Source organism: Notolabrus celidotus, chromosome 23 (assembly GCF_009762535.1).
Source record: "Notolabrus celidotus isolate fNotCel1 chromosome 23, fNotCel1.pri, whole genome shotgun sequence".
Taxonomy (NCBI): Eukaryota; Metazoa; Chordata; class Actinopteri; order Labriformes; family Labridae; genus Notolabrus; species Notolabrus celidotus.
The window spans coordinates 18,624,429-18,637,591 of NC_048294.1; the positions used below are offsets into that span (position 1 = coordinate 18,624,429).

A 13,163-nucleotide genomic window follows, 5' to 3' on the forward strand; every position below is an offset into this window, starting at 1 on the left:
CTCATGATCACCCCCTTCCAGGTGGAGCCCGAGGACTTCAGCAGCTAATAGCTGGACCAGTGCCCTGAGTCTCCCCTGCAGACTCTACCTGTCCTGTATGATGTGATCTTTACACACACTCACAGTCTGATCCACAACAACGCCAGGGACACGAGTCTGACCATGGACAGACGGACTTCTGACGTTAGTTCAGAGAGGATGCTGAGTGCAACAGCCCAAGGATGAAGACTTTAACGTGAAGAAGACGTTACTGCAGCTCAGGAGAGCTACGTTCACAGAGACTGAATACATGAAGAGTCAGAGCTGATGAACCACAGAGACTTCAGGTAGAGCTGGTCTAACAGAATATTATGTGAACCTGAGCCTGTCTCTCTCTCAGGTGTGTATCAGTAATCTTATGGTTTCATCCATCAGAGGCAGATTATGTTTTAAACTCATGCTCGCCTGATCATAACTGAACATGTGTAAACCTGAACTCTACATGTGATTTTATTCATTCAGATTAAAAAGCTGCTTTCATTCTCAGGTTCAGATTATACAAGTTAGAATATTATCTTTATCAGCATGTCTCACTGTCTGCTTCACTGAGGCACTACACAGAGTGACCTGAGGAGGGCGGTATCAATGAAGGCTCAAATACTGAAGTCCACGCCCGAGTCTGACTGACCTAAATCTGTCCTCCACATGTGCTCCATAAGCTCCTCAGAATAATAAAGATCTGCACATGAAGTGTTTCCTGTTTCACTCCTCACGGTTATTACACCTCTGAGCTCTGATTGGTCAATGAAACATGCATGTAGCATGTATTCATCATCTGTGCTGTGTCTAAATGCAGCAGGTTCAACATCCAGAGGACCAGAGGCTGTTAGAGCCCCGTGTCCGTGTTTCAGAGCCTCTATCACGGCCACACCTTACCACAGACATGCCGCCATGGTGATTCAAAAACAGGTAAACACTGAAGAACCGCAGGAAAGTACGGTCGCCCACATTTATAAGCAGTGAGACGATTTTACAAACAGCGGAACACTTTAACCATTCCTGAAACAAATTTACATTATTTTTATTTATTTATTTTTTGAAGTTATATTTTTGGGCTTTTTTTCCCCGCCTTTATTGATAGGAGAGCTGAAGAGAGACAGGAAATGCGGGGAGCAGAGAGTGGGGAAGACATGTAAATTGTCAACCAGCCGGGAGTCGAGTTGGCGACCTCTGCGACGAGGACTATAGCCTCTATATGTGGGGCGCTTAGACCGTTAGGCCACCAGCGCCCCCATATAGTATATATAAACAAATTTACATTCATTTTTAATGGAAAGGGAATGTACCAAACACCGGAAGTGATCTTGTACCAAACAGAGTACCAGTACCAAACGTCGCTCCGTTTGGTTTCTCTCCATCCAAACAAACTAAATGACCCCTCACTCGATCACTCAGGGATCACCTCAGGTATGCAGTACATTCCCTTTCTGTTAAACATGAATGTAAATTTGTTTCAGAAATGTTAAAAGTGTTCCACTGTTTGTAGAATTGTCTCACTGCTTGTAAAAGTGTTTTTTGATTTTGTAATTGTGTTTTTGGATTTTGCAATTGTTTTTTGATTTTGTAATTGTGTTTTCTTAATGTAAAATTGTTTTCTTAAATGTAAAAATGTGTTCTTAAAGGTAAATTTGTTTTTTTAAAAATGTAAAAATGTTTTCTTAAATGTAAATTTGTTTTCTGAAATGTAAAAATGTTTTCTTAAATGTAAATTTGTTTTCTGAAATGTAAAAATGTTTTCTTAAATGGAAATTTGTTTCTTAAATGTAAAAATGTTTTCTTAAATGTAAATTTGTTTTATATTTTCTCCAAATTTGTAAAAGTGTTTCATTTTTGTTTCAATTTTCATTTTGTAAATTTGTTTTGTCCTTAAGGGCCACCGTAGAAAGAGACCCGGTCCATTTGAGCAGGTCTCATCAGTGACGTGAGTTTGATGCTGCGTCCTCCCTGCCTCCTCCTCCTCCTCTTCTTCCTCTTCCTCCATCATCTCTGATAAACAGGCGGAGTCTCGAAGAGGAGGAGGAGGAGGAGGAAGCACAAACAGTCGAGTGACAGGGAGGAAACCACAGCTACATCCTGTAAACAGGTTTACACTCAGACCCGAGTCTGATATGAACAGCAACCGGACTCTGGATTAAACCTGGTCTAACCGAACCCCTTATATCCACGGAGACCCCATCCCCTCCCTCTGAGGCTGACCCGGACAGTGACTCCGGGTGATGGAGAAGCAGGCCTCCGGAGCTCCCGGGGGGTCGGACGGAGCGGGGCCGAACAGGAGGCCGTGGGGCTCGCCGACCTCCGGACCAGCAGGCGGAGAGACCCCGGACAGGTGAGCCAGACCCGGATATAGCCCTCTATCTGAACCTAACGAATATCCCAAGCGAGACCACATCACGAACCAGCTCTCTCTCCTCCGTCATGTGTGATGTGACTGAATCATAAAACACATATCCAGGAGATTACATCTTTAATCCGGCGTGGATTTTAAACAAGAAGCCGTTCCTCATACAGAGAAACTCCCTCTCTGGAGTCTAACTCCATGGTGTCTCTGTGGGGGACAGAGTCCGATATACTTGACGGATTTTTGACTGGAGTTTGGTCCTGTGATGCTAACAACCTTTAGCTGTATACACGCATTTACATCACTGTTTACTGAATGAGAAGAAACAGAAATGAACTTTGATCAGACTGAACCAGGGAACACAAAGCTATCAGCTGGCTTTAAGACAGGAACCAGGCTAGCTTGTTTTATGTAGAGCTAATGCAGACTCATGTAGTGCGGACGATGCTAACGCTAACAGATGTTCACAGATGCTGCTACAACCACATACAGGATATACAGGATATACAGTCTATACAGTCTATACAGTATATATAGTATATATAGTATTTATATAGTCTATATACAGTCTATCTATTATTAATACATTCTAAATACAGTATATATATACAGTATGTATATAGTCTATACACAGTATTTATACAGTCTATATACAGTATATATATACAGTATTTATACAGTCTATATGCAGTATTATATAGTCTATATACAGTCTATATACAGTATTATACAGTCTATATACAGTATTTATATACAGTATTTATATAGTCTATATACAGTCTATATGCAGTATTTATATAGTCTATATACAGTATTTATACAGTCTATATACAGTACTTTATATAGTCTATATCCAGTCTATATGCAGTATTTATATAGTCTATATACAGTATTTATACAGTCTATATACAGTATTATATACAGTATTTATATAGTCTATATACAGTCTATATACATTATTTATATAGTCTATATAGTATTTATACAGTCTATATACAGTATTTATATACAGTATTTATATAGTCTGTTTACAGTATTTATTCAATCTGTATACAGTACTTATACAGTCTATATACAGTATTTATATAGTCTATATACGTAGTTTATAGTCTATATACAGTATTTATACAGTCTATAGTCTATACAATCTGTATACAGTACTTATACAGTCCTATATACAGTATTTATATAGTCTATATACAGTCTATATAGTATTTATACAGTCTATATACAGTATTTATAGTCTATATACAGTATTTATACAGTCTATAGTCTATACAATCTGTATACAGTATTATTCAGTCTATATACAGTCCTATAGTATTTAATACAGTCTACACAGTATTTAGACAGTCTATATAAATGCGTAAATTACTAATGTTATTATTATTTTGATGACAACAATTTATCTCAACTTAAATCGGTTCACATGGTATAAGTACATTATATCCGATCCTTCATTATTGAAGCTCATCAGTAACCTTACAGCATCATGCCAACAGGTGAACCTCTGAAAGTCTTATTAACTCAACATGTGTTTCACACAGACCATCCTTAAAGACTCTTAAATGACCTGTGCTGTGTTTTACTGATTAAAACATTAACAAAATATTGTTATAATAAAAACAATAACATAATAATACAATTAATTATAATAATAAATATATAATAAATAAGATAGAATAATAAAGATACATTGGATATAATAATAAAGAAATCCTGTGTTGTTGTCAGAGTGAGTATCTATCATCTGTTTGTGTTTGTGTTTAGTCCGTCAGGTTCTCATGTGGAGTGGGTGTAAACAGCTGATCGCGTGCAACCAATCTCCAGCCAGATCTCAGGATCAATTACACCTGATCACATCAACAGAGACCACAAGGTAACACACACACACACACACACACACACACACACACACACACACACACACACACACACACACACACACACACACACACACACAGGAGGAGACAGGACTTCATGGTGAGACAGACATGGGAACATGTCCAAGGGTGTGTGTGTGCAGCTTTAGCATACTGTATGTGTCCAAGGCTGTGCGTGCGTGTGCGTTGTGTTTGTTTGTGTATGTGTGTCTAAGCAGCTGATCTTTCTGTGTGTCTGTCAGCAGCATTATTTCTTCAGCCTTATCTCCTCTGCTGAAACACAGGATATAAGCGTGATGATCATAACCTTTATTTATGGATCATGGAGACACACACGCTTCATAGAAACAAACAGAAAGTAAAACTGAACAAACTGAATGAAGAGTTAAAGGTGAAACAGTGAGAGCACAGAGTCTATCAGTGTTCGGTCATGAAGCCAAAGATCCAAGTGTTGGAGCCAGGTGTGTGAGTGAAAGCTAAGGAGTGTTTGACATGCAGGTGATTGATATAGTTTGAGATTATAGGCTATTATTATGAACCTGTAGATCAGTCTTCGTCCTGCAGTAGGCTCTCTAATCTTCTTGACCCTCTTGTCGTCACTCTTTGAGTTTTCAGAGCGCTCGTCTGTCTGCCCGCTGCTTTGAGCTCCGACCTGCTGCCATACAGAGTTACCTCACGGTGGCTGTGCGACAGTTTTAAGTATTGATTATTAACGTACACATGAACAAACATTATTTTCAGTTAGACCCCAGATGTAGTGTTTCTCAGTTGTTGTTTGTGTTGGTTGTGTGTCCACGCTGTGTTTAAAAACCTGCAGGTGTCCAAGAGGCTCAATCCCAGGGGTAAGAGGGAGTGATCATTACTGCACAAAACAGCTGTACACTCATCACCAGAGCTCAGGCTGAAGAGCTTCACTGTATCAGAATGAGGAGAGGAGTTTAATAATAAGTTATTATAATAAAAATAATTAAAATAATAAAAATAATCATAAGAAGAATAACAATAATAATAATGATAATAATATAATTATAAATAATTATAATTTATGATGATTATTACTATAATTAATTGTGTTGTTGATATTATTATTATTATTATTATTATTATTTATTTATTAATGAAAATGTATGAATAATAATAATGGTAAAAAAAAATAAAAAAATAGTAATGAAAATAATGAATTATTATTTTAATAATTATTGTTGTAATTTTATTGTATTACTTAAAGAGTATAATAATGATATCATAATAATAATAATAATAATAATAATTGACATATATATATATATTTTTTTTTATTATTGTAACGATAATAATAATAATAATAATAATAATAATAATCTAATAATAATATCTATGTTATTATTATTATTATTATTATTATTATTATTATTATTATTATTATTATTATTATTTAGTTTTTTATAGCTAATTTATATCGTGTCCAGAAATTAACACATCCTATTGAATGATGACACTCAGACTGAAGAGCGGGAGACGTTTCTAGCTCTGTTTCGTTATGACTGTATGCAGGAAGTGATGCTGTGTGTAAGGTTGTGTGTCTGTGATGGTGTGTGTGAGTTCTGTCTGAGGTTAGAGCATAAGCACTTCCTGAAGCTGCCTCTCTCTCCTCAGCTTCCTCTGAGCCTGTCTCTCTCTCTCTCTCTTCTCTCTCTCTCTCTCTCTCTCTCTCTCTCTCTCTCTCTCTCTCTCCTCCTCTCTCTCTCTCTCTCTCTCTCTCTCTCTCTGGTCTTCACCTCTACACGTGTCTCTCTCTCTCTCTTCCTCTTTCTCACACGATCACCTGACCCTGAGCACAAATCACAGCAGATATCAGGTCAGTGTGCCCCTGATGGTCAGGTGTCTGTCAGCTGTGAGCAGAGCTGCAGGTGAGCTCCAGTAAAAACAGACAGTGATGATGAGCTGGTCCTCCTCTTGGTCCCGATACCTGATCAGCTGTTCACCTGAGGTTTTAGAGTGTCCTGAGGATCGAGTATCACTGTGGTGACCCCTGAATAAGATGATCCAGACACCTCCTTCCTATAGAGCCATTTCTACTTCCTGTTTAATGGCTCTGTTTATCTTTCCTCCTCCCTCTCTCTCTCTCCTCTGCTGTTGGTCCTCTGCAGCAGGATCTCTGGATGATTCTTACCTCGAGGACAGTGACTCTGAGCATCCAGCCAACGCTTCGGCAAGTCTCTCTCTTCCTGCCTTGACTGCTCCTCCTCTTCTCCTCTCCTCCTCTTCTCCTCTCCTCCTCTTCCCCATTCACCTGCTCCTCCTCCTCTCTCCTCCTCCTGCCCCTCATCTTCCTCCTGCTCCTGCTCCGTCTCCTCATTTTCCTTACGCTCCTCCTCCGTCTCTCATTTTCCTCTACCTCCTCCTCCTGCTTCTCCTCTTCCTGCTCCTCTTCTTCCTCCTGCTCCTCTGCCTGCTCCTCTCCTCTACTTCCTCCTCTTCCTGCTCCTCTCTTCCTGCTCCTCTTCTTCCTCTCTTCATCCTCCCTTCCTGCTCCTCTCTTCCTCCTGCTCCTGCTCCTCTCCTCTCCTCTCTCTCTCTCCTCTCCTCTCCTCTCTCTCTCTCCTCTCCTCTCCTCTCCTCTCCTCTCTCTCTCTCCTCTCCTCTCCTCTCCTCTCCTCTCTCCTCCTCTCCTTCCTCCTCCTCCTCCTCTTGCTCTCCTCTCCTCTTTTTTTCCCTCCTTCCTCTCCTCTACCTCTCCTCTCCTGCTCCTCCTCTTTGTCCTTCCCTTGTTCTCCTCCTCTCTCTCATCCTCCTCCACTCCTCCTCCTGCTTCTCCTCCTCCTCCTCTCCTCCTCCTGAGTGAACGTCATGTATGAGTGTGAAGGGTTAAACAGTAAGGTATCATCGTGCAAGTGTAGCTGCAGGTACATGCTGGGAGTTGTAGTTCCCTTTGACGTGTCTGTGTTGTGTGCAGAGCCTTCCAGCTCTGAGGTACGGAGCGCAGGCGAAAATGTTCCAGGAACCAGGTTCCTCTGCTGCCCGGAGAGACCATCCAGACCACAGGTGAGCTCACCTGTCTCTGACCCTCTTTTCAGACCTGCAGATCACTCATCCCGGTGCTCTTCTCTGCAGTGAAGGACGTGGTCTACATCTGTCCATTCAGCGGGCGTGGTTAACGGGACTCTGACCATCACGGACTACAAGCTTACTTCACCAGCGTGGACCGGGTACGGACCAGATCTGTTATTAAAGCTCTGAGATACAGACAGACAGGTGTGACTGAGTCAGAGGCAGTACAGGTGGAGCGCTCTCGATTTATAACAGTCTAAACCAGGAACTGCTCAGACCCAAACACGCTACTCTTCAAATGTGTGTTAGCAGTGTGTGTAGGCAGTGTGTATGTTAGCAGCAGTTTACAGAAGTGTGTGTGTGCTAACAGCAGGTGTGTGTGTGGTGTTGTGGGTGTGTGTGTGTGTGTGTTTGGGTGTGTGTGTGTGTGTGTGTGTGTGTGTGTTTGTTTCAGGAGTTTATACTGGATGTTAATCTGGGCGTGATCAGCCGACACGAAACATCAGTGTCCCAAACCAGGGAGAGAACACCCAGGGACTGGAGCTCGTCTGCAAGGTGACACACACACACACACACACAGACACATCCCATACACACAATACACACATACGTACCACACTTTCAGGTGTAATGCCTGATGTTTCTGTGTCAGGACATGAGGAGTCCCCGGTTCGCCTATAAGACGGAGGAAGGTCACCCTGACGTGGGGGAGCTTCTGTCACACACATGCCTTCCCCCTCTCCATAACCTGGTCAGTGTATGAGGAAGACTTCCTTTGCAGCCTCGTAGTGACCATACTCTCCTGAAGTTCAGTGACTCTTGAACCACATCTGCCTCATCTTCCCATATCAACAAACTATCCTGACTCCTTCATGTCAGGTGTTATTCACGTCTCCTCCTCCTCTTCCAGCCTCTGTTCGCCTTCCTGTACAAAGACCAGTTTCCTGTGGATGGCTGGAAGGTGTACGACGCGGCAGCAGAGTACAGACGACAGGTGAACACACCTGAGAGAACATAGACACCTTCAAACACCGGGGCACTGAAAACTGGAATACAGGTATAGTACCATAAACACACAGTCTGAGACCTCTTCATGTGTTCTCAGGGACTCCCCAACGAGAGCTGGACCATCAGTAAACTCAACAGCAACTACGAGCTGTGTGACACCTACCCTTCCACCCTCGTCATCCCCACCAACATCAGCGACGAAGACGTGCGCAGGGTCGCTACCTTCAGAGCCAAACACAGGATACCGGTGAGACTGAGTCTCATGACCTCTGATGGTCACATGACCTCTGACGGTCACATGACCTCTGACGGTCACATGACCTCTGACGGTCACATGATCTCTGACATGTGACAAAAATGAAATCTGTGTTCCTGCTCATATTTAGTTCATTTGTCAGGAACTATTTTCAGTGGTGGATGAATCCATGTATGCTGCTCTCTGTAAAGCTGCAGTGGGTGACGGACTCTAAATTAAAGGACTGTCTCACCTGCTGGTCCTGGTGCTGGTTTGTCCTCCTGCAGGTCTTGTCCTGGATCCATCCGGAGACTCAGGCCACCATCGTGCGCTGCAGCCAGCCGTAGTCGGCCCATCAGACCGTCGCTGTAAAGAGGACGAACATTACCTGCAGATCATCATGGATGCCAACGCTCAGTCACACAAACTCAGCATCTTCGTACGCCCGGCAGAGCAGCGTGGCGCTCACCAATAAGGTAAACGGAGGACAGGTACCTGTGTCCTTGTGTCTGTAGCGACAGTCAGAGATGTCAGATACAGGTACAGGACTTCTTACAGCATCACACTCAGTTACCCATCCTGCTTTTCTCCCTCTCTCTCCTCCTGAAACTTCCGCCCCCTCGTGTCGGTCAGGCGAAGGACGGCGGTTTTGAGAGTGGACTTTCTACTCGAACGTGGAGCTGAACTTCCTGGAGATCCCCAAACATCCACGTGATCCGGGAATCTCTTAGGAAGGTGAAGGACGTGGTTTACCCCACCATCGATGAAGCTCGCTGGCACTCCACGTGGACCAGACTCACTGGCTGGAGTACATCCGGGTAAGAGTCCGCTTGTCTGCTAATCTCCAGGTGATCTACTCATACCTACCTGCTCACCCCTGGCTCTCTGTGCAGGTGCTGTTAGCGGGAGCTGTGAAGGTAGCAGATAAGCTTGAGTCGGGGAAGACGTCGGTGGTGGTTCACTGCAGCGACGGCTGGGACAGGACGGCTCAGCTGACGTCCTCTGAGCATGCTCATGCTCGACAGTCACTACCGCACCCTGCGAGGGTTTCAGGTGAGTCATGTGAACCGATCGTCTGTCGTTGCTCTCCCCTCTTTACACACCTACTGACCTGCGTGTGTCTGTGTGTCTGTGTGTCTGTGTGTCTGTGTGTCTGTGTGTCTGTGTGTCTGTGTGTCTGGTGTGCAGGTGCTGCTGGAGAAGGAGTGGATTCAGCTTCGGACACAAGTTTGCAGCTAGTAAGAAAACAGAGGAGTTTAATCACCCTGAAGAACAGATTAACATCTCATCCCTCTCTCCGTGACACCTTTACCTGTTTTAACCCTTTAAAGTCTCACTGAATCAGGGAATTACTAGATCTGTTCATTAGAACCTCAACACTGTCAGCCGCAGGACGATCAATCGCACACAGATAACACAGATATAAGATGTTCCAGTCTGACTACCACTCTCTTATCTCTCTCTTTCTCTCTCAGCGTGTGGGTCACGGGGATGAGAACCACGCTAACTCTGAGCGCTCGCCGCTCTTTGTGCAGTTCATGACTGTGTGTGGCAATGACCCGACAGGTAGGCTCAGCTCCTCCCTCACCTATGTCCTTAAACATGTCTTCACCTGTCTCTGATGAGCTCCTGTGTTTCTCTGACTACAGTTCCCAGCAGCCTTTGAGTTTAACGAGCTGTTCCTGATCACGGTGACTGGATCACCTGTACAGCCTGGTCTGTTTGGAACGTTCCTCTACACACAGTGAGCAGGAGAGAGCCAATAAGGTACGAAGCATGCTGCTGCTCACAGGGATCAGGTCTTCTTCTTCTTCTGCTTCATGTTCTTCTTCATCTTCTTCTGTGCAGGAGGTCCAGAGCCAAACAGTGTCTCTGTGGTCCTACAATTAATAGGTAAGTCATGTTTGAACCCTAATGTGAGTGACTGTAGAGAACGGATCAGTAACAGTTCGTCCCCCACAGTCAGCCTGAGGACTTCACCAACCCCTTTTATGTGGGACTACCAAACCACGTCCTGTACCCACTGGTGTCCCTCTAGACACCTGGAGCTGTGGAGCGGCTATACGCCCGCTGGAACCCCCGCATGAGACCACAGGTACAGGAGGCGTGTGTGTGTCTGTGTGTATGTGTGCGTGTGATCCCTGCTGAAGGCTCAGAGCTGTCAGAGTGGACGTTCTGTGAACGTTCCTCAGTTCTGCAGCAGACGTTCTTCACTCTGATGTTTTTAGACTTTGAGTCAAACTTGCTCACAGCTCTAACAATGACAACGAGTTCTGACAACAGTGCCCTCTGGTCCTAAACCTGCAGTTCCTCCAGTGTCCACTAGAGTGTGTCTCCTGCAGTGAGTCAGTCCCCATAGAGCCCCATGTTCAAATGTTACAGCAGAAATAAACATGTTTACAGATTCAAACCTGCTCCTCCTTGTCACCATGACACTTATGTGTGTGTGCGTGTATGTGTGTGTGTGTGGTTTGTGTGTGTGTGTGTGTGTGTGTGCTGTGTGTGTGTGTGTGTGTGTGTGTGTGTGTGTGTGTTTGTTCAGGTGCCTGTGCATCAGAGTCTGAAGGAGCTGCTGATTCCTCAGAGCAGAGCTGCAGGAGGAGGTTAGAGGAGCTGCAGAGAGAGGCCTCCTCACATTCCCTGTCCTCCTCGTCTGTACCACTCCCCCTCCCCAACCACACACCACAGGAACTGCTCTACACACGCCGTATGACACCACACACCACACACACACAACAACTATGCACACTCACACAAACACACACTTTAAATCATAGACTGTATGTGAGAGAGGTGGAGTCATCCTCAGTGCAGATTTAAATCTATTTCTCTCTGACGTCCAGCAAGGGGCGTCTGATCGTATCTCTCCTCCTCCTCAGCTGATTTATTCCCTCTGTGGTCTCAGTCTCTAGTTTACAGTCCTCTTCATCATGTTCATTTAGTAAATGATGGTCAACTTTAGAGTGTGACATCACTGTGGCCAACCCATTTCTTACATCCAGCCTATGAGACGGCTGATTCCAGAGTTACAGACTCATCTCTGATTTTAAATCATCGTTAATTCAAAGGTTGAACGTCCAGACTGCTGTGACCTGCCAGCGACCGGTCCCAGAGTCTAAGGTCACATCAGAGAAATCACAGGTCATTACAGTCACAGAGTTTCCAAAATAAAAGTCCTATTATGGTAAGAATAAAGTCTTAGGGAATACGTTTATAAAAGAACCAGAACAGAGTCATAAATCTGCTGGAGAGATGTTTCAAATATTATCAGAATAAAGTCTGTATATGACATGATTACAGCTTCTATGTCGAAGCGTTTTATTTTGAAGGGGAGTATGCATATCACCTTGACCAATAGAAACAAAATAAATTCATTAAAAACAGTTAATCTGAAGTAATTCTTGTTTTTTTCATCACATCGTGACTTTATTCTGAAATATTAGGACTTTATTTCTGCAATAAAACAACTTCCTTCTCTTACTATTAATCTAATTATGGTAATAATGTAACTTATTTTACTAATCTTTTGTTAATAGTGATTAAACGTCACCGCCTTGATACTCTGAGTTTATTTTGGTTGTCAGGTTTCAGATGAAATGATCCTCCCTGAAATATTTAGACTTTTTATACCTAACTTAAAACTTTATTCTGAAAGTGTCTGAAGTTGTTTTCCTGTGTGGTCCTAACACACCTTCCTTTGTGATCATCAGGAGGTCACCTGCTCCTCTTAATCCGTCTGCACTGACCGCATGTTTCCTCTCTCTTAACTTTACTCACGTTTATCACGTAACCTTTTTACAGGCTGTTCTACATTATTCCCCTTATAGGCAGGTACTATAATCCCTCACCCTGCACACACACAAACACACACACACACACACACACACACACACACACACACACACTCTGCCAAGTGTGTCCTCAGACAGGGATGCTGCCTTCCTTCCTTCATCGTGTCGCCTCCACAGATCCTCTCTGTGCTGATTTTAACCTTTAGAATCAGAGTGACAGGAGTTACTGAACACCTGTGCGTGTTTATTATTGTTATGTTTTTATAATTATGATACTCTCATTAATTATAGTAAGTATTATTATTATTGTTTTTATTATTATTATTATTTATTATTACTTATTATTATTGCTATTAATCTATCAGTGTTGGTCTGCCGGTGTCTGCAGTGCTGAATTGAACGGGAGCAGATTGTTGATGTGTGTTTGGTCTTTACCTGACCAGTGATTGGTTACAGAGTGTTTCTACCTGTCCTCTGTTTAAACACCCCTGGCTGTCTGAACGGGTGTACTTCTCCTTTATAATGTTTGTCTGTCACTGCCAGTATTAACCAGGTGTTTGCTTGTTTACCTGACAATCACCTGGACGAGTTCAGGGACCTTTAAAGTGCTCAAAGAGTTTCTTCTAAACAATCAGCTAATCCCGATAATCTGTAAAAAAAAAAGAAGAAAAAAAAAGACGTATAAAACTAAAGTTTATGATTGAATGATCCTGAAGATATTTTTATCAAAGTTTATAAACAGATTTAATCTGATTAAGGAGAGATTATCTAGAGACGGGAACATAACCTCAGTGTTACTGCGTCAGATTAAACACTGGAATAAAGCTCATGTGATGATC

General features: G+C 43.1%; 1 protein-coding gene across 1 annotated transcript; it reads left to right on the forward strand.

Annotated features, from left to right (window-relative positions):
• Positions 1-1,919: 1,919 nt before the first annotated feature.
• On the forward strand, positions 1,920-11,263 carry LOC117807363 (myotubularin-related protein 2-like; the record flags this gene model as incomplete). The annotated part of the gene is given in 36 exon segments (XM_034676619.1): positions 1,920-2,365; positions 4,148-4,258; positions 4,339-4,360; positions 5,078-5,102; positions 6,390-6,451; positions 7,196-7,240; positions 7,242-7,284; positions 7,354-7,385; positions 7,387-7,423; positions 7,426-7,448; positions 7,745-7,790; positions 7,793-7,845; positions 7,943-8,041; positions 8,201-8,284; positions 8,396-8,545; positions 8,821-8,875; positions 8,878-8,972; positions 8,974-9,009; positions 9,167-9,188; positions 9,191-9,231; positions 9,233-9,314; positions 9,317-9,351; positions 9,427-9,534; positions 9,536-9,586; positions 9,722-9,745; positions 9,747-9,769; positions 10,008-10,077; positions 10,079-10,099; positions 10,183-10,272; positions 10,274-10,300; positions 10,382-10,426; positions 10,482-10,565; positions 10,567-10,591; positions 10,594-10,628; positions 11,076-11,120; positions 11,123-11,263. Coding segments are annotated over 36 exon segments (2,097 nt in total), but the record flags the coding sequence as incomplete, so codon positions are not given.
• Positions 11,264-13,163: the final 1,900 nt, after the last annotated feature.